The sequence below is a fragment of the Dromiciops gliroides genome, chromosome 1 (assembly GCF_019393635.1).
Source record: "Dromiciops gliroides isolate mDroGli1 chromosome 1, mDroGli1.pri, whole genome shotgun sequence".
In the NCBI taxonomy this organism is placed as follows: Eukaryota; Metazoa; Chordata; class Mammalia; order Microbiotheria; family Microbiotheriidae; genus Dromiciops; species Dromiciops gliroides.
In genome coordinates this window covers 744,350,691-744,377,418 of record NC_057861.1, presented here as the reverse complement: position 1 = coordinate 744,377,418, position 26,728 = coordinate 744,350,691, and the positions used below count along the sequence as shown (strand labels likewise).

The following is a 26,728-nucleotide window of genomic DNA, read 5'->3' as shown; positions in this document are numbered from 1 at the left end:
CACTAATGTAGCCTAAGGTTCCTCTAGTAGTCACTTTACCTTTAGTTTTTGTTTGGCTCCCATTATACTTTGGACTCAATTGAGTTTGCAGCTTAATATTTTTTTCATCAGAGAAACTGTCATTTACCTTTGCATTTTCCACCTTGTTCTTGGGAAATGGATTTTGTTGTAGTCCTTTCAATTGCATTTAAAAAGAGTTTTCAGAATTTAAAAGTAGCAAGGTGACATAATGAATAGAGCAATGGGCCTGGAGCCAGAAAGTTGTTCAGCCATTTAGTCCTGTCTGACTCTCTGGGACCCCATATGGGGTTTTCTTGGCAAGGATACTGGAGTGCTTTGCCATTTCCTTCTGCAGTGAAGTGAAGAAAACTGAAGTACAAACACAGAACCAAAACAATTCCTGCCCTCATGCATCTTGCATTCTAACTGGAGAAATGACCTGCACATAGATAGGTACATTCAGGAGAGAGGAAGGAGGCATTAGCAGCGGGGAGGACCTGGAAAGGTCTCAGGAAGAAGATGGAGCTTGAGTTGACTTTTGAAGGAAATGAGGAATTCCAAGAGCTGTGGTTTGAAGAGAGAGAGCTTGCTCACAGATAGCTAATGAACTTTCATGTCAAGGGAATGACAAGAAGGTCAGTTTGGCTGGACCATCTATCTACTCCTTCCAATAAGTCCATTCTCCCAGATTCAGAATCATCATCCCCAGATTCAGCATCTTGATTGATTCTGTAGGGAAGCAAGAAGTGGAAAACGCATGGTGTCTGTACCTACACAAGCTGTAGCAGGGCAAATGGCTGGGTGTTCCCATAGGTCTTTGTTACCTGGTGGATACCTGGATAGGATGTGAAGCACCATCTGGGGCCAGCCACTTATGAGTAGATGGTGACTTCCTTTGTCATTTTCCAGGCCACATTCTTGCCTTGCCCAACACAGTAAGAAGGGAGGGATAGCTGGTGATAGCAGCCAGGCCACATCTCTTTGTCACCGAATCTTCCTTTGTGTGCCCCCTTTTCTCCTGCTGTTGGGCAAGTCAATGCCTTGCTCCATCCCCAGCCTGGTTCTTTGGAATCTTTGGAGTTACCAGGAGCAGATGGCCCTGGGAATGAACATTGGCACACTCTTTGCTCTGACACACAACTTTTATCAACACCCTCAGTCTTTCTTTCTTTCTTTCTTTCTTTCTTTCTTTCTTTCTTTCTTTCTTTCTTTCTTTCTTTCTTTCTTTCTTTCCTTCCTTCCTTCCTTCCTTCCTTCCTTCCTTCCTTCCTTCCTTCCTTCCTTCCTTCCTTCCTTCCTTCCTTCCTTCCTTCCTTCCTTCCTTCCTTCCTTCCTTCCTTCACCATCCTTCTGCTTTTAATCTCCATAAGACTTTGCCTGATTTGAGGTTTGGGGGTTTCCTTTTTTTAGCCTGGCTTTCTTTCTCTTTTAATCCCAACCACAGGCAGAAGCCTCTGCACATGCTTTCTTTATGTGGCTCCCCCTCACTTAGCCTCATTTTTCCTATGGGGCCCTAAATCCCCAGAGGTTGAGCTTCAGCTGCTCCTGCAGTCCTCTAATTCCCAATGCTGCCAGCCAAGGGGGCTGGATGCTGGTGGGGCTCTGAGGAGGGATTCATGCTTTTAGCTACAAGCTGATCTATTTCCCCACATTCTGACCCATTCTATTGTGAATAGCACTATATAAATAAATGATGAGCCATGTAGCTTCCCACTTTGGTAACTTACACTCACCATGTACTTCTCCATTACCCTCAAGTCACTCTTGTAGCCATCCCATAATTCATAGTCAGAAGAATATTGATAGTAAAAAGATTGGCTTTTGTGTTGAGGAGAATATTGGGATCATTGCATGTGCTATGTGAGTTCCCAAATGCAGCCCAGGGTCTTCCTTCTATTCCATCTTGGCTCAACTAATTGCCCATCTGCAGTGTCTAAGGTTCCTAGCCCAATTCCTAGCACATAGGAAGGGTTTAGTAAAGTGTGTTCATATGTTCAGTCATGTCCAACTCTTTGTGACCCCATGCACTACAGCAAGCCAAGGCCCTTCTGTCCTTCACTATCCCCTGAAGCTTAGTTTATAATTTATTCATAATTGCCTGGTTGTGTTTGGCCCCTGAGGACAGAATTAGGAGCAATGCATAGAAGCTGTAAAAATGTCTAGTTTCAGCTTGATGTCAGTCAAGTCAACAAGCATTTATTAAAAAACAATTATGATCCAGCTGCTGCTATCCAAAAGTAGTATGGAACTGCCTTGGGAGGTAGTGAGTTTCCCATCACCGGAGATCTCCAAGCCAAGTCCGGATCAACAATCATTGCATATGTTGTAGGGAGGATTCTTGTTCAGGTATGGATCGGATTAAATGGTCTGTGTGGTCCACTCTAACTCTGAGATTCTGTGGTTTTGTGATGCTGTGGTACCTTTCCCAGTCTGTCATTCCTCATTTCATGGAGTGTACAATTTTTGAATTTTCTGTATGGGATCTCAGAGTTCTTCCTGATCTGGGCTGGAATGGGGTTACTATGGGAAGAAGTGAAAAGAAACTAAATTCAAAATTTTAAAGTTCAAAGAGACCTGGGACTATATTTTGAAGAGGAAGCATCATATTGGGGATCACCTTTCACCTTTCACTTTGCTGACAGCTGGGCATGCATTATTTCAGCAAACATCCTTTGTGGTGACTGGGGAAGAGGCAGGTTGCCCTCCGTGCTGCCTTGTTTGGGATTGCTTTTTCACTTTTCACTTTTCTGACTGTCTTGTCTCTCAAGAAGCTTGGGGTCTCTGCAAAGTCTTTGCTGAGCGTGGGCCAAACTTGCTTCTAAAATCTCCTTTTCACCCAGCCACAGAAGGTTGGGATCAAGGAAGCTGGGCCAATTTGGCCCAGGAAGGGATCTTGTCAGGCCTGCAAAAAGGACACTCTGCTCACTCAGTGAGTGTGAACTGTCCAGAGGGGACAAAGGGAGCCTTTTCCCAGAATCTATATTTCTTATGATTGAGGCTCAGGGGCAGGCATTTGAAGAACACTTAGAATCCAGTCTCTGACTTTTGGGGATATGTTCTCCTATGGGGGTAGTTTGTTTAATTCATTAAAACGTTTTTTTGTAAGGTTATACATATGGAAAAAAAGATTTTTCTCTGTTCTATCCCCTCCTGATTGTTGACCTTTATTTTCATTCTCTCTTCTTCCCCATCTACTTTTGTTAATTAATGTTATAGCAGAAAAATAGCTTATAGCAGCAACTATGTATATGTGTATATATGCATGTATCCAATGCATGCGAGCACATGTGCATTCATGATTTTTTTGGTCTGAGTTTGTGAAAACTTTCTACCAACACAGAGCGGCAGCTGTTCGGGGATTTCCAGTCTTAAGCAGGGGTTCCTAACCTGGGGTTTGGAAGCAACAACAACAATAACAACACGTTAACCCAGTCCCTGGTCCTCCTGGGGGACCCACCCTCATCTGCCTCCTTGCCTTTTCACCGTCTGTCCCCAGGGCCTGGCTTGCTCTCTCTTTTTTTCACCTCCACCCCTTGGCTGCCTTCAAGACTCGGGTCAAATTTCAGTTTCCAAAGGAGGCTTGTCCCGGCCCCGCTAGCTGTCAGAGTGATCTCCTCCAAGGTGATTTTCCATGGACACTGGATATTTCTTGTATGTACCGAATTATTCACAAGTTGTCTCCCTCATTATTAGAACGTGAGCTCTTTGGAGTCAGATGTCTCCCTTTTCTTTTAGCAGGGGGCCTACAGAGAGTAAGCACTTGGTAAATGCTTGTTTACTGACTAACCAGGTGATTGGGTTTAGGTTAGCTCTGGGCATGGCTATGACTCTTCTTTCCCTTCACAAACTCTCCCATATCTCAACGTTTTCAGCCAATGTTCCTTCCACATCCTAGATTTAACTAACATGTGCCTTTCCCCTCGAGGGAATGAAGGGGGACAGAGAGGTTGGAGAAGGGAAGATGGAGAGGGAAAGAGTTGGAAAGGGGAAATGAGAAGAGGAGAGGGAGGAGAAGAGAGGAGAGGAGAAGGAAATAGAAGGGAGAGAGGAGGAAGAGAGGGGAGCACGGGAGGGGGAAGGGAGAAGGTGGAAAGGAGGGAGGTTGGAGGAGAGAGGCAGGAAAGGAAGAGGAGAAAGGAGGGAGAAGAGGGCTAGCAGCCTGTCTGCTTTTACTTAAATCTCCCTCTGCATTAGCCCCCTGAGATGGCCGTCCCTCTGGCCATCCTGGAGTGTAGTCTGAAGTTCTTCAAATAGTGGGAGCTGAGTACCCCGGCTGCCTTGACTCACCAAGGCCATTCAACAAACAATTACAAAAAGCAGCCTTGAAGTCTGGAGTGTTTGGGAACTGCTAAACAATGATGTCGAAAGGGCTTTCGGCAGGGTGCCGGGGTCACAGCAGACATTTTCCAGCCACTGGGACAGGTCTCTGTCCTTGTTTGTAAAATGCTCTGCAGCCACCTATAGGAGGAAGAAAAGAATCCCCTCATCCTCTCCCTACCCCCTGAAGAAGGCCTCAGAGGGTCCCGAACCCGAGTGAGGCCTGGGAGATTTCAAAATCATCCGGGGTGTTTATCATCTGCTCACAAACCTTCTGAGGGGAGATGCTCCATGAATCATCTCAGAGGCTAATGAAAACTAGCGGGGTTTGCAACTGTGGGAATTGGCCTTCATTCTGTTCCCCCACCCTTGGGGCCAGGCTCTTCTCTTTGGGAGGAATTCTAAAAAAATCTCTTGAGCGTTTGAAAAAGACCTTCTCTTCTGCTCTCCCCTTCTCTCTCCCGGGGGGGGGGGGGGGTCCATCCAAGTCCAGAGCCCTTCTGGATCTTTGGTGGAGTTATTCTCCTTGCCTTTAAGCTGCCTAGGTCTGGGCACACGAATGAATCTCTGAACCCCTCTGTGGTGTAGACATGACCCTGAAACCTCAAAAGTTGGGCCACAAGTTCTGGAAGGTCCCATAGGGCATGGCAGCATGGATAGAGCCCTGCTGAGCTAGAAGTCAGGAAGGCTGGGATTTGCATCATAGCTCTGATACCAGCTTTGTGACTGTGGATAAATTGCTTAACCTCTCTAAGACTCAGGGGCCTCATCTGTAAAATGGAGTTGACAACCCCTGTCTCAGGAAGTTGTTGTAAGGAATCAAAGAAGATAATGTGCACAAAGCCCTTGGTGCCCTTTAAGGCCCCATAGTCCCGTCTCTTATCGCTATTAGGAAGACTTCAGGTAGCAACCAGGTGACACTCAACAGGTCCTGTTGGTTGGACCAGCCCAACTTACCCAATAAGAAGCATCCCCAATTGAAGCATCATCCCTAGGCATCACTGTCTCATGAGAAATGTAAGGGATTCCATCTGCATTGGCGGGATGTGGTCCCTGAATGACAAAGGCTTGGAGGTTTCTTTGTTGGTATAGCTTCTTCTCTTCCTGTCCCACTCCCTCCCCCTCCATGAGCTCCTTGAAAACAGGAGATCTTGTTGTTTTTTTTCTTTTCTTTGTATCCTCAACCCTTACCGTACTGCCTTGCACCTAATAAATGCTTGCTGACTTTGACTGATAATTATAGCTGATAGCTATATGTTTTTAAAGTTTGCAAAGTCATTTCATTTGATCCTCACAATGAACCCAGGAGGTTGGTGCTATTATTTTACATTTTGCAGATAGGGTAACTGAAGCAGACAGAGGTGAAGTGAGTTGCCCAGTATCACACAGCTAGTATGTATGGGAGGCAAGACTTGAACTCAGGTCTTTCTGATTTCAGGCTGTGCATTCTACTCGTAATACCACCTACTGGCTGCCACTCATCCCTCACCAGATCTGATAGCAAGAGACTGCAGAAATAGCTCCACATTTCTTCATCTTTAACTTGAAACTGTCCCATGTTCTGTGGGCTCTATCTTTGAGAAGCAGGATAGTAAGATATATGGTAAGATAATGGAGGAAGAATCTACCCCTCACAGAGACTGAAAAGTGATCACAGGGTTATTCTTTCTTTTGAAGCAGCCCCCTCCCCCCAATTCATCTCTGTGTGTGCTCCCAGCAATCTCTTCCTATATTTTGTCTTAAGGATATGGTTACAGCATATGGCAGCTAAGGAGGCTGATGCCCTTCTTGGTGACAGGCCAAGCATTTTCTGGGGTCCAGGAGAAGTAGTAATGAAGGGACAGGCACAGGTCACTGAAGCTGGGATTTCATTGGCTAAGAGGCCAGTTCTCTGGCCACCCGGTCATGCTGCTTCTCTTTTGACTTCTTTACACAGAAGCGGGCAGGGAGAGAAATATGCAAAAAAATAAAGACAACCACAAACAGCAGGACCGGGGGCTCAGAGACCTGAGAAATACCAGGAGAGCCTTGACTCCCAAACGTGTCGTCTAGGGCAGATGATTCATCTCTTGAATTAGGATGATATCTGCAAATATCTGCATTACTGACCTTCTGGGGTTAATGCAAGGGTTCAATAAGAGAATGTATGTAGGTCACAAAGTGCCATATTCATGGAAGCAGCTGTTATTACTATTACTATTATTGTTTTTAGTGGTTGTTATTGTTAGAATAGAAAAGTATCTCCGTTTCTTCATCTGTAAAAGGTGGTTGGGCTCAATCATCTCCAATAATCCTTCTGGTTCTAAATTGATGCACCTGTTCAGGTGGTATGGGAACAATTTATCAATAAATATTCCTTCTTTAAGAATCTAAAACCCTTGGGGGCAACTGGGTGGCACAGTGGATAAAGCACCAGCCTTGGATTCAGGAGGACCTGAGTTCAAATCTGGCCTCAGACACTTGACACTTACTAGCTGTGTGACCTTGGGCAAGTCACTTAACCCTCACTGCCCCACAAAAAAAAATCTAAAACCCTAGGATGCCACAAAGGATGTCAACAGGCATGTGATGTAATGGGGAAAGAGGGGATGGGAATCAACAATTATATAGCAACTACTGTGTGCCAGATACTGTGATAAGCATGTTTTTGTACAAATCTCATTTTATCCTCACATTGAACCTGGGAGGTAGGTGCTGCTATTATTCACATTTTAAAGAGGGGAAAACTGAGACAAACAGAATTCAGTCACTTGCTCAAGGTCACAAGCTACTAAGTGTCTGAGGATAGATTTGAACTCAGAATTTCCTGAGTCCAGGGTTCTATTTAGTGTACCACCAGCTGCTTCTTTTACACAGTGCCTTGGACTTGGATACAGAAATGGTGATCCTACTTCAAACATTCAAATAGCTAGCTGTATGAGCCTGGGCAAACCACTTCTCTAGCCTCAGTTTCCTTAACTGAAATGAAGGGGTTTGGACTAGATGAACTAGATGATTCTATAATTTTGTATTAGCACTGCCTTAGCGCAAGTTCTTTGGGAGAGCTGAAGAACCCTAATTTCTTCATTTATCCCTTCCTCCTCTCTCCTTCTCCCTCCCCTCTTCCCTCTCTCCCTCCCTCCCTCTTTCCTTCCTTCCCTCCTAGTGTGCAGATATCAGAGGGAGAGCACCAGTGTGAGTCCTGGAACTCAACTGGATTTTGTTGATCTTTACAAGGGCTTATGCAATATTGATCAGCAACCTGGAGCACAGGCAGATATCCCTTCATGATTTCCTCTGTCCAAAGTCCACCCATGACCCTGCCCCCCAGCTTCTTGAAGATAAAATTCCTTTGCAAAGATACAGTTATCCTGGAGAGAAAGCATCCTTGTAAACAGCCAGTGGAGACAGCTAGAGCATCCAGCTTATCTATTGCCTTGTTTGAGAGATTTCCCAGTGAAAACCTGCTGTGAGCTCAATCAGCCTGAGATTGCTGTAATCCTCTCTGAGCACTAATGCTTCCCTCCCTGTTGATCCTTATCCTATCTCAACTCTAAACTCCCATGAGTCCAAGCAACACTTGCCCTCTCCCAACAGTTGCTCTGGCACCAAGTGCCTTCTGCCTGCTGTGGAAACAGTAAATGCTGATGATTGGCTTGCCTCTCCCCTCCTTAACCACACTGGGAGGTAGAGAGACAGGGTTTGGAATGTCTCATGGAAAGAAATAACATGAGGAGAAGTGTTGTGTTGCCCCAACCGAGTCTTATGGGGAGGGGTCCTTTGTAAAGCCATAGAAGTATTGAATTTTAGAACTAAAAGGGAGCTTAGATGCAGGCTTTTAGGATCATAGATGGAGAGGTGGAACAATCCTTAAATGTCATTCAGCCACATTTTGCAGATGGGGAAACTGAGGCACTGGGAGATTAAGCAGTGTACTTAAAGACATACTTAGGATCATAGTTCTAGAACTAGAAGGGACCTCAGAGGTCAATCTATTGCAATCCCTTCATTTTACACATGAGGAAACTGAGGCTCAAGAAATTTATGTGACTTACCCAAGGTCACACACAAAAACATAGATCTAGAGGTGTTTTGGAGGCCAACCCTCTCATTTTACAGATAAGAAAACTGAGCCCCTTCTGTAAAGAGACAGACAGTTTGACAGAGTGCGTAGAGTGCCTTGGAGCCAGGAATTTTCATGTGCAAATCTCACCTCTGATTTTTATTAGGTAAATGACCACTGGCAAATTACTTCAGTTCCAAGCCTCAGTTTCCTTACCTGTGAAATGAGAATAGTCATAATGATGGCACTGATCTCCCACAGTGGCTGTGGTTGTCAGATAATAGAATATATCCTTTGGGTGTTTGCAAACTTCCCAGGGCCATCTGTGTGTCAGCTCTTTTCTCCCACTACCTTGTTCCTGTTGAACTTCACACCTTTTACGATTTCCTCTCCTTCTTTGTCATTTAATTTTCTCATTGAAAGTCCCTCCCTGGCAGAGATCTTTGGGAAGTGGAAAAGAGGCAGCATGCACCACTAGAGAAGGGCAAATATTGTCCTGAGTTTCCCAAAAAGGGAGACTGCAAACAATAAGCCATGACCTTAACTTTGGTTGAAGAGTCTGGTCTTTACTATATTCCCAAGAATATGGTTATGGGGCCAAAAAAATGCCATAGACACTCCTTGGAGAGAGAGAAACACACATAGAGACAGAGACAGACAGAGACAGACAAACACAGAGTGGGGGAAGGAGGGAGGGAGGGAGGGAGGGAGGGAGAGAGAGAGAGAGAGAGAGAGAGAGAGAGAGAGAGAGAGAGAGAGAGAGAGAGAGAGAGAGAGAATGAATTAATTTGACCATGGGTTTACTGAAAGTATTCTCAACCAACCTAGAGAAAGGAACAACATCAGCATAGCTTGTGCCAGACAGAGAGCTGGAGGAGTCTGAGGATACACTGAACATCTTCATGAGTAATTTGGAAACAGCAGACAGCCTGGAGGGGCTTTTAGCATGCCAGTGAGCCAGCACAGCCTTTCAATTGATTTATTTATCATTTTATTGTAGGAAAAAACAATCACCAATTTTGAAGGAGGAACCTTCACTTAGAGCATCTCAGAAAAAGAAATAAGCATAAATTCATTGAGTCTTGTCACTATTTGCTTTTGTGTTTTCTTTAACTAAAATATGTCCAGAAGTGGACCCAGCAGTGGGACTTCATTAGTTTGTTTTAGTTTCCATTTCTCACTGCTGACTTAAGTTTGCTGTCTGCTCAAACTACCGAAGGTTTTTCACATGAACTGTTGGCTAGCTATGCCTCCCCATCTTGTCCTTGTAAAATGGAGTTCCTGTATATAACTTCAAAGTTATTTGCAGTATGCTTAATTTCCCTAGGTATTGCTGCCTTTTTCTAGCCTTCAAGGTGTATTTGGATCCTGATTCTGTTAATTAACAACAACAACAATAATAGCTAGCAACTGTATAGTGCTTAAAGTTTGCAAAGTACCTTACATATATTCATCAGAACAACCCTAGAAGCTAGATGCTATTATTATTGTCATTTCAAAGAGGAGGAAAGTGAGGCAGACATAGATTAGGTTGACTTGTACAGGATCACACAGTTAATAAGTGTCTGAGGCAGGATTTGAACTCAATCTTTTCTGACTCTAAATTGAGTGTTCTATCCACTGCACAATCCCAGATGCTAATCCAATACCATATGATCTTTATGAATTTTGTGTCACCTATAGATTTGAAAAGTGTCTGTCTTTATTGATAACATACCTCTCATCTAGTTCAAAATCTATGCTCCTAGGATTTAAGCATCACCACCACCACCATCATCATGATGTAGCCCAGAACCAAGGGCAGATCATTAAAGAATTCTACTAGGAACACTCTGGATATCAACTTGTTAATAATTACTCTTTGTGTCCAGTCTTTTAGCCAGTTCTGAATTCACCTGACTGAGCTATATTGAACCTTTGTCTCTCCACCTTGTCCATAATATGACAAGAGACTTTATCTTACACTTTGCTGAAACAATGTCAAAAAAGGAAATGAGATCCATCTGGTATGGCCTGTTCTTGATGAAGTCTCTTAGTGACTGCTGATTGACTTTCCAAATGGTCACAAGGAAGATCTTTCATAATGAATCCTATAATTTTGACCAGAATTATAGTTTTCAGACTCCCCCCTTCTTTCCTTTTTTGGACAGTTGGGACAAATGCCCTTCTCCAGTCCTATGATGCCCCTCCCATTCTCCTTGATGTTGCAAAGATCAATGGCCATAGCTCCCAGGCACCAATTCTTCCTTTATTCTGGGATGTTGTTATTCTGGTCCTGGTAGATTGAACTCACTGAAGAAAGCTATGTACTCTCTTACTATCCCCTCATTTATTTTTCTTTTCTTTTTTTTTTTTTTAGTGAGGCAATTGGGGTTAAGTGACTTGCCCAGGGTCACACAGCTAGTAAGTGTTAAGTGTCTGAGGCCAGATTTGAACTCAGGTACTCCTGACTCCAGGGCCGGTGCTCCCTCACTTATTTTTGGTTTTAAATCTCCATTAATCAAAAGTTTAACATCCTTTCTAAGGATCATTCTCAATGGCAAAGAAAATAGAATCAAAGTAACAAAGCGGCCATTCTGCCTTCTTACTGTAGTCTGTTATAATTACCCCATTCTACCTGAACAGTGGTCCCATCCCTTTGAGACTCACTTTGCTACCATAATAGCTAAATTAATCAGCCCCAAATCCTAACACTTTAACACTACAGACACTCTTATAGGATTATGCTGCTTCTTCATTATCTAGAGACAACCTACCCAGAGCACTGGGTCTGGAGTTTGGAAGAGCAGAATTCTATCCAGCTTCAGACATTTCCTAGCTACATGACCCTGGGCCCTCAAGGATCTTATATTTGACCAGGTAAAACTTGTATACAAACAGTCTAGATGAGATATATGCAAAACAGATACAAGAGGATTTTGGAGCAGGGGAGAGGCCGGCAGCCTGGTGGCAGTGGTGGTGGTGGTGGTGGTGGTGGTGGTGGTGAGGGCTCTCTTTGCCCCTAAAATCTTTGTCTTGTCCAGGGATTTGATTCACACACCACTCCCACCCCCAGCTGTGTTTTCTAGCTGCCTTCTTTCTTTACTTGTGAGCCAGCAGGCTCAACCAGGCTCCAGGGCCTCCCTGGCAAATTCAGGGTAAGAGCCCCTGGAAGACAGCAGCTCTCTTTCTTTGTGGTGTCACCTTGACAAATAGCTGGCTCAGCACCCCTCGGCAGGGAGTTAGGAGCCACTACTACTTTTCTCTTTCCTCTGACCCTTCATGGATGACCTCTTTCCTCATTCTGCTCATCCACATTCCTTTGAGTACAAGAAGCTATTTTTCTGAGAAGATGCAGCCCCCACTTCCATGCTAGGAGCCTCATCCCTATTATTGATTTCCAAGCTTTCACTGGACCCCTTTCCTTTCTTCTTGGCACCTCAGATTCCTGACATAGGTCAGGATTCCCCACTGCCTGCCTTCAGATCTTTGTTCTTTTTTTGTTTTTGCCTTGATGCCCTTCCTACATCCCTCCAAAGGATACCTTTCTCCTCCCTTGTGGAGGGTCTAGAAGTATTCCTCCAGCTCTTTCACTGCCTCCTCTAGGCAGGAGACCAAGCTGACTTTGCGTCATATTACTGTTAGGATGGTGATGATTTTTGCTGTTGTTCCGTCATTTCAGTCATGTCTGACTCTCCATGACCCCGTTTAGCATTTTCTTAACAAAGATACTAGAGTGGTTTGCCATTTCCTTCTCTGGGTCATTTTACAGAGGAAGCAACTGAGGCGAACAGGATTAAGTGACTTGCCCAGGATCACATGACTAGTGAGTGTCTGAGGCCAGATTTGAATTTGGGAAGATGAATCTTTCTGACTTCAGGTCTAGCAATCTATCCCCTGCACCCCCTAGCTGCCCTAATGATAAGGATAGCACTTTATAATAATATATTACATATAATAAATCTTATATATCATAAATAATGCTATATAATCATATATAGCATTTTAGGTTTGCAGAGAACTTTATATATATTAGCTCATTTGATCCTCACAATAACCCTCTGAGGTTGCTCCTATTTTTATCCACATTTTATAGAAGAGGAAACTGAGGCCCAGAGAAGTCAAGTGATTTGCTATTATAAGTGCTTTAGGGAGGATTTGAATTCAGATCATCCTGACTTCTGGGATAGTGTTCCATCTAGTATGCTACCCAGCTGCGTCATGTGTAAACACAGTTACTTTTCACTGTCTAAAACACAAACATAGTCCTCCGTACTTGCTTGAAGCCAAATCCTCAGTCCTTTGGTTTTTTTCTTCACAGCTCCCCTTCCTAAATCTCACAATGAACTGTTATCATAAATTGGCTTGGCCTTCCTCTTCTACCAGCATAGATTTTTTAATGGCATTTTTATTGTCTCTAGAATTGATCCTTATCATCAGCTCTTTGCAGAAAGGTTATTTGGATATAGGAGCTCAAGACAATGGGTATCTTTTCTCTTTGTATAAAATTGGGAGGGATAGTAAGGGTTGGAGTCTCTCCCCAAAATGCCTTTCATTCAAAGATTGTCTCCCTTCATCCTTTTTCATGGTCCACTATTTCTTCAGCTGATCCTGGTAGGATAATGAATTTATTTGGCATTCGTACCTGGTAATCACACTGATGAGTGCCTGAGGGTCATACTGGGGTGGCACCATTCAGGTCAGAAAGTTCCCTCATTTTTTAACCATCTCCCTATGCTTATTCTCACAAGAAGCTGGAGGAAGAGGAGGAGGGTTGTTACATCTCCCTTCATTAGAGAGAGGACAAACACTGTATCATTAGAGAATTTCTCTCACCTCTCACTTTTTATACAAGTGGAATAATCAGGAAGAGTTGGGCAAGTAGGTAACACGGTGGATTGAGTATTGGAACTGGAGTGAAAAGAAACCTGAGTTTGAATTCTGCCCCAGACACTTACAAGCCATCTGACCCTGACTGGGCAAGTCACTTAATTTCTCTGAGCCTCAGTTTCCTCCTCTGTAAAAAAGAGGATAATAAATAGCACCTGCCTCTCAGGATTGTGGTGAGGAGATAATAGATCTTTGCAAACCTTAAAGCATTATATAAATTATTGTTATTATTATTATTGCCACTGTTTCCTTATCTGTAAGATGGAGATAATACTATCCAGGGAACCTACCTCATAGGGCTGTTTAAAGCTCCAATGAGATAATATTATGTGGCGTGCTCTGCAAACTTTAAAGTGCTCCACAAACAATGTCATGGCTATTAACCAGTTTAATGAGGTCAATCTGTTGTTGCTGATGAATCGTCTCCTGCCTCTAAACGACTCTTTCCCATCATTTGCTTATAGAAAACAGACCTCACACTCTGTCACTATGCAGCTTACACCACTGCCCTCTCTGCTGGCACAGAGGGAAGGGGCACATGAAGTTCATTACTGGGGCTTTAAGAGTGTCTTCTCAGGGTGTCCAGAGTCCCATCTTTTCATCTAATTGAAACCTAGGCCAGATGTCATTTCCCTGTTGATTTGGGGGTGCAAGAGAGTGAGAGCATCAATCCTTGTAGGAGAGGATGCCCTCTTCAGCCTGGTGTCTCTCCCAGTCAGTGCCAGTCAAGAGGCGCCGTGTCTCTAATGGAAGAGGCTCCCTGACTTGCTGTGATTGACTGTGAATGTTTGTTTACTGGGGAGCCAGAGGAGCCGTGGCTTTTTGATGAAAGACATCCGGCAGCTACAAAGCCTGACACCGTTCGGCATCCTCTGAGGGCAGCCACCACTCTGTGGCCCAGGATTTGTTCCCTCACCCTCTTTCGGGACCTGGCTGTGGGCCATGTCCTAATGTGAAAAGGCCCGTGGCACAGCCAGACCCCTTTGAATCTGTGGGAGTGATGTGGGTTGCTGCACATTGCTAGGATGTGTCTTCCAGATGCTGAATGCCTTCATCACTTTCTGGGATTAGCCCCTACACCCCCTTGTGATCCTCCACACCAAACCGGCACCCTCTCTCTTGATGCTGCTGCTCAGAGGAGTTGGTCCATGTGTTTTATGTCTGGGGCTCCCCTCGGATCAGAAGCACCATGGAAGGACACCCTCAGACTCAACTGGAAAAGAGAAGAGCTGAGGATTTCCTCTGCACATACATCTCTTCCTAAGCTCCTCATGGAGAAAGCAGAGTACTGGATTTCGAGTCAGGGTCCTGGGTTCAAATTCTGTTTCTACCACATCTGTGTAATCTAGGACAAGAAATTTACCTTCCTGGGCCTCACTCGCCATTTATAAAATGAAGAGGTTGGATGAGATGAGCTCTCAGAATTCTTTCATTTCTAAATCTATGATTATACAAATGAGAATAGTTACAACTCCTGTCTACATGTAGACATGTGGATCTACCCATGAATGCATCCTCTTCATTTTCACTGCCACTCACCAGCTCCGCTTCTTCCTCTGGCATCTCCCTAAACCCACCACTCAAACTTTTGAAACATGGTACCTGGGCCCACTCTTCCCCCAGACCACCCTCTCCTAGCCTACAGTGACCTCAGTGCTAAATTCAGCAGCCTCATCTCAGCCCTAATCTTCTTTAACCCCTGCTGCTTCTGACGCTTGTCAACCTCTTTGGGTTCCCATGATATTGCTCTTTCCTAGCTCCCCTCTTACATCCACAACTTCCCCTTCTCAGTCTCCTTTGCTGGATTTATCTTCCAGCACCTAAGTACAGTGGTCCCTTGTGACTTTGTCCTATGCCATCTTCACTTTTGCCTCCATTTCTTTTCTCCCTTGGTAACTTCACCTGTTATTTTCACTTCAATGATCATCACCACACAGATGATTCCCAAATTGATCTATCCATCCTTTGCTCACTCCTGAGCACCTTAATCCTGCTTTCATCATACCTCTACCTAGATGTCCTACTGACATTTCAAATTTAATATGTCCCCCAAGTAACTCACTTATCATCCTTCCCAAAGTGGTCCCACCTCTAAATTGCCCCCTTTCCACTGCAAGCACCCGTATTCACCACCGTTGAGTCACTGAGGCCTCTTCCTTCATCCCCACCTCTCATATCTATTCATTCAGCACATCATTTCCCGCTTCAGACCATTTACATGGCTTCCATGCCAATTAGACCTCCCCTCCCCTCCTACAGTAACTCGTGTTGCTGTAATGATGTCCTAAATATTCTCTTTGCTGCCTGTCTCTCTCTCTCTTCAGTCCTCTATAGAGCAGGCAAAGTTATCTTATAATTCAATTGTCTGACCATGTGATTCTCTTACCCCAAATACCTTCAATGGCTCCCAACTGTAGGATTACAAACAAATGCCTTAAGCTGGTTGGCTACAGCTGTGGCTCTGTATGGTCTCTCTCCAGCCTGTCTTGCCAGTCTCATTTCTTATTCTTTCTCACACTTCTCATTTGAACTAAACTGTACTATGGCCTGCTTACCAAACTCAACAAGGCATCTCCTGCCCTGCATTTCCCCAAGCCATCTCCTTACATGACGTGCATTCCTCCCTCCATCTTGTCAACTAGATACTCTCTGCTTGCTCTCTCCTGGAAGAAATGCTTCTGTCCTTCATCTCCTTTCAGAATCCTTATATATTCCTTCAAGTCTCACCTTAGTGCCCCTCATTAGAACGTAATCCAAGAAAATCCCAAAAGAATATTGATGAAACATACTATCCACTTCCAAAAAAAGAACTGATATTGATGGAACAGACTGAAGCAGGTTATTCTTCATTCTTTCATTAAGTGACAAATATGATGATGTTTTGCACGATCGTATATGTATAACCCATACTGGATTGTCTGCCACCTCAGGAAGGGGAGAGGGGAGCGAGGGAAGGAGGGATAGAGATGAGAACAGAAAAATGTAAATAAAAATACTTAACCTGAAAAAAAAAGAATGTAATCTCTCTGAGGGTAGGACTATCTTCTCCTTTCCTTATATCCCAAATACCTAGCATAGTACTTGGCATATCAGAAGAAGCCCTCAATAAATTGTATTGACCAGGGGCAGCTAGGTGGCACAGTAGATAGAGCACCAGCCCTAGAGTCAAGAGGACCCAATACTTACTAGCTGTGTGACCTTGGCCAAGTCACTTAACCCTGTTTGCCTCCCCACAACAAGAACAAAATAATTGTTATTTCTAACAATTATATGTTATGTGTTAGAAAATAAGTGTTATTGACTGACTGAGGAAAGTACCTATAGTAGATGAAGCTGGAGGCAAGGCACATTTTACTGACACTCAAAAATGAAGGGCAGAATGAAGCCTTCCCCTCCCTGAAGCTCAGTATATACTTCTTGTCCCCGAGAAACCCACTTCAGATGCTTTCTATGTGCATGGCAAAAACCAGAAAAAAGGGGAGCAATTGTTTTCCAGCGGGCATAAGCTGAGCTACCATATAATAATGTAAAGAGGCAAATGATGGATGTCCTCATGGACATCAGGAGCAATCCTTCCCATGTTCCTTTTTATCAACAACCCTGCAGAAAAGTGAGATGTGCTCTGAGTGTGGGGGGCACAGAATACTAATTACACAGGATTCCCTCACACTCTGTTTGTCACTAGAGGGAGCTAGGACATCAGCGTTATTTTGTCGCAGCTCTTCTCCACTCTGTTCTGTGGGGGAAAGAAGGTGACTCTCGGTCTAGAGCTGGGTTTAGTCTGAAATACAATTGCCAAATGGAAATCATATGAGGTGCCCCAAGAAAAAAAGGGCATGTTGTTAGCATCCCTTGTGGGGAGACCTTGAATGACCCCCTGAGATACTCACATACACCTTTGGTTTTTCTTGCCCTACCAATGTTTTCACCATCTAGCAATGCTTTCTTCTTTTATTTTAAATCTTCTTTTTATTGTTCTTTGGTTTTTATTATATTCCTTATTTCCAGACATTCTTTCACTCCCTTTCCTACCCAGTCAGCTGGTCCCTCATTAGAGGGACTGTCAACAAACCTTTTTGTGCTGTCTAGGGGAGGGGGGAGGGAGGGGTGGGAGGGAGAAAAATCTGAAATTGTAAAGCATGTATAAACAAAAGTTGAGAACTATCTTTACATGTAATGGAAAAATAAAATACCTCATACATTAAAAAAAAACCAAACCTTTTTGAAGTTAGTAAACAAGCATTTATTAAGTGATTATTATATATGCCAGGGGACAGCTAGGTAGTACAGTGGATAGGTTTCTGGGCTTAGAGTCAGGAAGACCTGAAATCAAATTAAAATATGACCTTAGATACTTTACTAGCTGTGTGACCCTGGGAAAATCACTTAACTCTGTTTGCCTCAGTTTCCTCCTCTGTAAAATGGACTAGAGAAGGAAATAGCAAACTGCTCCAGTATCTCTGCCAAGAAGACCCCAAATGGGGTCACAAAGAGTTGGACTTGACTGAAAAACACCCAAATAACAAGAATATATGCCAGGGTCTGTGTGCTAAGCACTGAGGTACAAAAAAGGGTAGAAGCCAGTCTCTGCTCTCAAGGAGCTCACAGTCTAGTGGGGGAGAGACTACATGCAAACTCTATGTACAATCAAAACATAGACATTGTAAGTGAGACATGATCTTAGAGGAGAGAGGGTGGAGGTGCCTTGGGAAAGCCTCGAGATTTGAAGGGAACCAGGGAAGCTGGGGCAGAGATGATGGGGGGGGGGATGTTCCAGCCTCTATTTTGACAAAGACTAAGGGTGGGGGGAAGGTTTAGCTCAAGCAGTCAACACATACATTGGGTCTGATAATACCTACCCATGGTTCCCCACTTTTACAAAGAAGGGGCAGAAGTCTAGTGATGTTCTTGTTTCTTTTCTGGTCTTTCTCAAGTAGATAATTGTTAAAACAGAACAGTGGTGCCTCTTACCTTAGGATTAAGGGGTCTAGTGCTAAAGAGGAGTCCCCCCAGGTGGGAAGAAAGGACCCAGCATCTTCCCTTGTTGCCTCAGGGCCCCAGGGATTTCCCATAAGGGAGTGGGATGGGGAGGGGGATATAAGAGAATGTTACAAGAGCAAAAATTTATTCTGCTCAGAAAAATGTGAAAGGCTGATTGCGAGTCAGTGGCTTTCTGGAAGCTTAGTTTGCTGGTCATTCAGGGCTGGGCAGGTTGTTACAGAGGGAATATCAAAGGTCAAAGGAAAGTCGTTGGATTTGAGGGTTTGTGTGTGTTTCTAAGAAAATCATTTTATTATTGCTATTTTTTCCATCTTGAAATCATTTCCCTCAAAATGCTACACTTCCCACTGAGCCTGCCTCGATGACAAAAAAGGTCTTTTCGAACAAAACCAACATTTAAGACCCTGCTACCCAGACTAGGAGGCACCTCAGAACAGCAGAGAGTGACTCAAGAAGATCTGAGTTCAAGACTTACCTCGGACACATCCTGGTTCTATGACCTTGGACAAGTCTTTGACCTTCTCAGTGTCCCCAGATAACTCTCTAAAACAGCGATCTCTTCATTTGTTGTAAAAAATATTGATAACTATATTTCAATATTGCTTTGTGATCCAATGTCTTTTACTTCATGTACCTTTACCCTGAACCAGTAAAGTCTGGTGGGTTTTTTATAGGGTCTTTATCTGTTTCTATCAGAACCAGGCATTGAGGGAAGGGAGCAAGGTGACTTGCCCTGTCTCCCTTAGCTAGGCAAACTGCTTAAGAGCAGGAGCTATTTGACTGTTTTCTTCATATTATCAGGGCCCAGCTTCTTTCTGACATCTTTACAATTTTCTTTTTTGTAGTCATTCTATATGGAGCAGCTAGGTGGCGCAGTGGATAGAGTGCTGAAATCAGGAAGCCTCCTGAGCTCAGAGCTGGCCTCAGTTTATTAGCTGTGTGATCCTGGGCAAGTCATTTAGCACTGTTTGCTTCAGTTGCCTCTCATATAAAATGAGCTGGAGAAGGAAATGGCAAACTACTCCAAGAAAACCCCAAACAGGGTCAGAAAGAATTGGACATGACTAAACAACAATAACAACAGTCTACACACACACACACGTATATGTATGTGTATATACATATGTATGTACATATCTCTATATAAACAGAAACATACACATATAAACATGTATAATATGTAATCTATCAATATATATTTTAATATACATAAATAATCCTCTTGTATTTACTTCATTCACTGGCTTTTAATATATGCTTGTTGAATGACTGATGTTCCTGAAGGTATATAAGTGCTGTCCTTCAAGCTTATTGGCAGCCTGGCCTAAAGCCCCAACACCCTACCCTAGTTATAGCACTAGGAGACAGGTTAGCGCCTCCAATAAAAAGTGAGAAAACAGATTTAGCGTAAGAGGTTTACTGGCTAATGGCCCCCTTTTGCTCAGGCTCTGAAAGTGATCAAAAGGCTACATGAGCTTCAGGGTGAGATAGCCGAAATAGGAGACAGGACCTGTTGTCTACTATGGACATGGATTTCTTTGAGATCACCAGGCCTATTTCCTTTAAGTGATTTGCATGCTCATTGGATCAGGAGGCTCCGCAACTGAGGTGCTGGTTAGAGGTATGATGCCATGGAAAGAATGGTGGATTCGGAATCTGGGTCCAGGGTTCTAATCCTGGCTCTGGTATTTACTCCCTGTGTGACCTGGGGAAAATCTCTTAAAGCACTTTGTGCCTTAGTTTCTTCATCTGTACAATGAAGAGACTGGACTCTATGACACCTGAGGTCTGCTGCAGATCTAAATCTAGCACCCTTTGAATAGCCCCATTTTTACAAGAACCCACCAGAACATAGTGAACAGAAAGAGTTGGGCATGAATTCATGCTAGAATATTCCTTGGATTTCCTTTGATGAAGTGAATTGACAGTCTCCTTTCTCATCAGAAAAACAAAACAAAACAAAAACAGAAGGTAGGGGAAGGCTTTTTTGGTAAAAGGTGTTTCCAGCAGCTTCGTATGAGTATTGGGCACTGATAGAACAAGTGAGTTCCCTCAGAAAGTTAATTGTAGCTTCAAACAAAGCATATTTAAATGTTTTTTAAAAGAATTAATCTATCTGCTCTTTGAGCCTCTAGTACCCATCCATGTAAATCACCTTTCATATATTCCAGGAGTTCTAAAACTGGGCTCTTTTTCTATCCTGGTAACTGTATTTCAATACAACTAGTTTCCTCTGTGATCCTCTTTTTTTATTGTATGCATTGGGAAAATCACAATCTCTGTCTGCCTCAGTATTTTCATCTGCAAAATGAGAATAATAATAGCTCCTACATGTCAAGGGTTGTTATGAGGATCAAATTAGATAATTAATTCAAAGCATTTTTTTAAAAAAAGACATCATTGATGCAGACCCAAGAAAATGCCTGGGCAAATCTTCTGTGTTAGGAAAACAAAGACAGGGGAAAGGCAGCTGAAGTTCTCTCTGAATCTAAGAAAGTCCCTGGTTCCTTTCTTTCCCATGTATTATTCATCTGTCCTTTTAAAGAAAAATATGAATATTGGATCTAAAAGCAAATGCACTTAGCTCCAGAACAGAATTCCAAAATATTCCATGCCTCCTCTAGCTATGTTGTCAATTAAAATTCATGCAGTTCTGATTACATAACAGACTTCCCTCCCCTCCAAAGGAAGGCTCAGGAACAGGGCCCCAGGGGATCAGACCAACAGTCTCTTAGGGGCCTCCTCATTCATTTGGCATCATCCATCCACATGCGATCTCTCCCGTCACTCATGGTTTGCAGCAATGTTTCAGGTTGTGTCTCCCAAACATGGATTTCATCAAGGTTAAAGAATGTTAGAGCAGAAAAGGACCCTGAAGTCCTCTGGTTTGAACCCCTCATTTTATACAGGAGGAAAATGAAGCCTAGAGAGGTTGGGGGATTTGTGCAAGGGAACCCTATTCTACAGGTCATAATATCCCAGCTGCATCAGTTATAGAGATGAAAGGACCGTGTCCTTTATTTTGAATCCACTCCTTCTCTTAGCATCAGCTCCATAACTAGAGCAGGGCAGGTGGAACTTTGCCTCGGATGTTGACACCCAGAAGATGCTGTCAATCTGTTCTCTCTCCAAACACCAAGGATCCCAGAATGGAGGGGGCTGAACCAGTGGATGAATTTGTCATTGAACATTTTCATCGTGCAATTCAACTGGGTTCAATATGCATTAATTAAGCACTCATTGTGTACCAGGTGCTGTGGATTCAAGGAGAGAAGTGAAGTAGTCCCTGCCCTCCAGGAGTCTGCATGAACAAAACAGGCTCTTTGCTATTCATTCTCACATTTCTTTCTCTCTCACATTTCTTTCTTTCTTTCTTTCTTTCTTTCTTTCTTTCTTTCTTTCTTTCTTTCTTTCTTTCTTTCTTTCTTTCTTTCTTTCTTTCTTTCTTTCTTTCTTTCTTTCTTTCTTTCTTTCTTTCTTTAATGGGGGTTAAGTGACTTGCCCATGGCCACACAGCTAGTAAGTGTCAAGTGTCTGAGGCCGGATTTGAACTCAGGTACTCCTGAATCCAGGGCCAGTGCTTTATCCACTGCTCCACCTAGCTGCCCCCTCACATTTATTTCTTAGATGGTGCAATTCATTATCACAAGGATAGAGCCACACACTGATTTTGCATAGTCATGTCTGGGTCCTTTTGAAGATGTCCATATTTAATTTGACTAATCTGCAAAGGCAGTTTACATACTATATAGTTTGTATTTAATCCAAATTAACTTTTGAAAAATTACTTGGAGGGTAAAGATTAGATTATTCCTTTACAGCTAAATTTTGAAGTGAGAGTCATAACTAGAGTAGGGCCACTCTGTCTTTGTAGCAGGGTGGAAAATTTCAAAGGTACCAAAAGCCTTGATTAGGATAATGTTTCCTTTCTTCTTTCCCTCAAACCCTACCTTTCTTGCTCCTAAGCCTGAGTTTCAGTCTAAGCCTGTTGTACACTCCCCACCCCACAACCCCTGCTATCTTTGGGAATTTAGGGGCTACAGATAGTGCCATCATATACTTCCTTGACCTCCCCACCCCCAGCTCTTTGATTTCAAAAGCTATTCCTTCCCCCTCCCCCCACAGAGGGGTGTTGTCTTGGCCCAAGTTATGTTTCCTCTCTCCTGTGATCACATCTCCTGATTATTTGCCCCAGGAACAAAACTGCTGTTTATGGTTCACCTTAAAACTAAAGGACCATTTTGCCAGGTTGTTCACAAAGGGTTCCAGCATTTTTAGGACAGCCAAACTTTTTTTTGGATGATTTAACTTGCCAACTTGCCTCAACCCAATGAGTTGTTCATATCACAGACCTGGAGGAAGCTGGACCAAGAGAAATGATTGTAGTGTTGTAGGAAGAGTGAGAATTTGTAGTCAGATGACCTGGGTTCAAATTCTAACTCTTCCACTGATTAGCTGTTTGACCTTAGGCAGATAAGGTCATTTAAGCTCTCTATTTCAGTTTCCTCATCAGTCAAATGTAAATAATAATAGTAATAATACGCATAACCTCTCTACAGGAGAGGATTCTTGAATAATGTCTACTACCCAGCCATTCAATAATCACTTATTAAATGCCCACCATGTGCTAAGTTCTGGGGGTACAAACACATACACATAAATACAACAATCTCTGTCCTCAAGCACTTACATTCTATTGGAGAAGTCCATACTTAGATATGAAATTATTAACATTTAGGGCCACCAGGAAAAGGTTTCACAGAGAAAATCTTCCTTGAATTGAGTCTAGGAGGAAGCAAGAGATTCTATAGGCAGAAGGGAGGAGAAGGTGCATTCCAGGCACGGGCAATGGGAGGTATGGAGATTGTGGATAGAGGATCATGTGCTATATGATGATTTGAGGGGATTAAAATGTTCCTTTTTTCTCCACTGCCTCCCCAACAGGTCCTGTGTGACAGACATGTGTGAATGTCCAGTCCATAAAAACTGCTATTGTGAATCTTTCCTGGCATATACCCGGGCTTGTCAAAGAGAAGGGGCCAAAGTCCACTGGAAGCCAGAACAAAACTGTGCAGGTAAGGGGCCTGTCATGGCTTTTGCTGTGGGAAGAAGCCTGACCCCTCAGGGGATAAGTCAGCCCACAGAACAGTCCTGGCAGAAGAAAGGGAAAAGTGGTTGAGATCAATAAAACAAACAGTGGCCCATTTGTTCTGCAATCTGAGAAAACAGGAGGCTGTCACTGAGCAAGGCATCAACCACTTAGGAGGAGGTGTTTGTTGACAATCTGATTTTAACAGATTTTCAGGGTTATCATCATTAAACATTTCTTCCAGCACAGAAAAACAGAATGATAATGCAGAAAAAAGGCTGCATTTGAAGTCCAACACTCTGGGCTTGGTCCCTGGTTCTGCCCCTTAACACCTCTGTGACCTTGGGCGAGTCATTTGACCGACATAGGACTGAATTCCCTTATGTGTAAAAGGAGGAGGTTAGACTAAATGGACTCTTCTCAGCTCTAAAAATCAGCTACAAATTCAAATTTGGTTGTATTTCACATTGTGTATAGAGCAAGGGAGAGATGCAGTGAGCATTGGAATCCGGTTACATAATAACAAGACATCTGCATAGTGCTACGAAGTTGGCCAAGCACTCTATAAACCTCTCCCTTTGAACCTTATAATAACCCTCTGAGGCAGGTACTACATGTACTTCCATATTCTCCTTCTACTTTTCTGAAGAACTAATATTGAAGTATGAGTGGAAGACTGCTAGACCTTCTCATTCATCATTGAACAAATGAGGAAATTGAGGTCAGCTTGACCCAAGATCACATGGATCTGATCCCCCATCCTCCTGACTCCAAAATGAGGGCTTTATCACACTACACTTTATGTGTGTGTATAATTATATCATGATGCATTGTGTACCTCCATATATGTATAAGCCCATATGCCATAAACCCCAGCATGGCTTTCATTTATCCATTCATTCCACAATCATGTAATAAATGCCTTGTGTCAAGTACTGTATTAGGTGCTCAGAATATAGAGATTAAAAACAAGATGGCCCCTGCCCTCAAGAAATTGACATTCTACTGAGGGAGCAACCCACATTCCCTTTCTGTGCCAATGCCTCCAGTGCCTTCTGTGCTGCCTCCACTATTTCTACTAATAGCACTAATGGAACACAGTTACAATAACTAGCTCACTTTAAGCCTTTGTTGTTGTTTGGTGAGTCTCAGTCATGTCCAACTCTTTGTGACTCTAGCTCATTTTACAGATGAAGAAACTGAGGCAAAAAGGTTAAGTGACTTGCCCAGGGTCACATAGCTAGTAAGTGTATGAAACTGGATTTGAATCCAGGTATTTCTGACTCCAGGCCCACACTCTATCCACTGCACTATCTAGATACCCTTCATTTTAAGCATAGGGGAAGATATAATGGTGCTCTGGATTCCCTCATCTTTGGCTTTAGGGAATTCATTGTAGATGTAAAATTCTGTGTTCAGTCTCCACTGCTTTGAGTCCCCAATTAGGGAAATTGCTAGCACCTAGACAGAAATTGAATCTGCTATGTAAGCTTACATTTATAATTATTTCTAATTAATTCCTCGTCTCTGTGTTTGGACAAAATCCAGTTTATTGGAAATGTTTGACTATATATATTAATATCTATGAATGAATGGACATAGGGAAGGGAAGTTGAGGAGACAATCTTTTTGGGGACTTGCCTCAGTTTGGGTTTTCTGCTTTTAGATGCCTGCAGAGCCAATTGATTCTCCTTGATATGAGAGGTAATAGAAGTGGCAGCTATAATTAGAATGTCCCAAACTATCACAATTTTCAGACCATGGACAGCTCTCTCCTTTGCATTAAGAAGCTTAGCTCTGGAACACCTCTATTGGCTCCTGGTCAGAACACTCCTTATCCAAGTCATATAGCCTCTGCACCAGTTCCCTTCTTCTGTTGCTCTACAATTGCTGGGATCAAGAATTTAATCCCGGAGCAACTTCCAGACCCTTTGCTCCAGTGATTTTTTCCCGTTATTAACCAAGCCTAGTTTCCGCTTGCCAAGCTTAGTGCCTGTGTTAAAGTTTAGCAGGCTGTAACTTTCATTTCCTATTCTGCATTGCCTAGCCAAGAGGAAGTAGGGATAGGATCCATTACTGCAGGGATGGTATGTTCTAATGAGCAGAAGCAATATAGAATTACTCTGCTGCTTACTCTTTGGGCCCATGGAGCTGCTCATAGGCTGAGTTCAGAATATAATCATAATATAATAATGTCTTTCTGGCATCTTTGTGCCTTTTCTCCCCCCCCCCATTTAGCTCAATTCAATTTAAGAAGCATTAAGTACCTACTATGTGCTAGGTGCTGCCCTGGGCACTGGGGAATCAAAGACAAAATAGCTCCTGCCTTCTAGGAGTTTACATTCTACTGGGTGGGCATCTCATTCAATCATGAAGCATTTACTAGTCACCTACTATGTGCTGGGTACTAGAGACTAAAACAGAACAGTCCCTGTGTTTAAGAAACCTATGTTTATTGAAATGATTCAACATTAATCAATCAATAAGCATTTATTAATCACCCATTATGTGTCAAGTACTGTGCTAGGCACCTGAGGAAATTGCTTTCTTTCTCTCTGGCTATACCAAATTAGATCTGAGCTAGGATTTTCATGCTATAAGGAATCTGTTCTCAATCTCTATCTCTCTTTACTAACTTATAATATATATTTTAATAAATCTTTAAAAGCCTAAACTCTTGCTGAATTTATCAGTGATTTTAGCCAGCTTCCCCACAAGACTGGGAGGGGGCAGATTAGAACCCACAGTTTAGATTTTAAACAACTCCCTTCCAAAAAAAATACTTGCCCTCAAGGAGTTTATATTCCTAGATTACTTCCACATGAGCACATTGTTTGATTCAGTTCTAGTTTCCTGAAAATGTTATTCACTCATCATTCATTCATTCAATAGCTTTATTAACTAAGTCCATACTAGTGGCAAAACCCTGTGCTAATTATATGGGGAAATATAAAGTTAATTAAGAGATCATTTCTGCTTTTATATAATTTAACATTTTGTTATTTGTGATCTAGCTCAACTTCCAATGAGGATGTAGGACAGAAGGTAGGAGTGGCAGGGGCGGGGGGCAGGCATATAAATTGAAAGCAGACATAAAATTCTCATTATCCCTTTCTGTTCTTTTAAAGTCGTTCCTTATTGAAGAGTGACATGGGGAACAAGAAGAGTAGCAATAGTCTGGCCCATGGCTTTGGTTTTTTTTTTCCAATTCTTAGTTTTCCATTGGGCAGAGGCAATCTGGCTCAGTGGAGAGAGAGAAATGAAATCAAGTGACTTTAGCTTTATATCTGACACTTATGAGATGTGTGATCCTGAACAAGTCATTTAACCCTGTTTGCCTCAGTTCTTCATCTGTAAAATGAGCTGCAGAAGGAAATAGCAAACCATTACAGTATCTCTGCCAAGAAAAC

The 26,728-nt window shown here is 42.9% G+C and overlaps 1 protein-coding gene across 1 annotated transcript in view; it reads left to right on the top strand.

The window, feature by feature from the left end:
- BMPER (BMP binding endothelial regulator) overlaps window positions 1-26,728 on the top strand; it is a 276,741-nt gene that overhangs the window by 240,656 nt on the left and 9,357 nt on the right. The window contains exon 14 of the mRNA XM_043979720.1: window positions 23,174-23,304. Coding sequence (XP_043835655.1) covers window positions 23,174-23,304 — 131 coding nt within the window. The remainder of the gene's footprint in view (window positions 1-23,173; window positions 23,305-26,728) is intronic.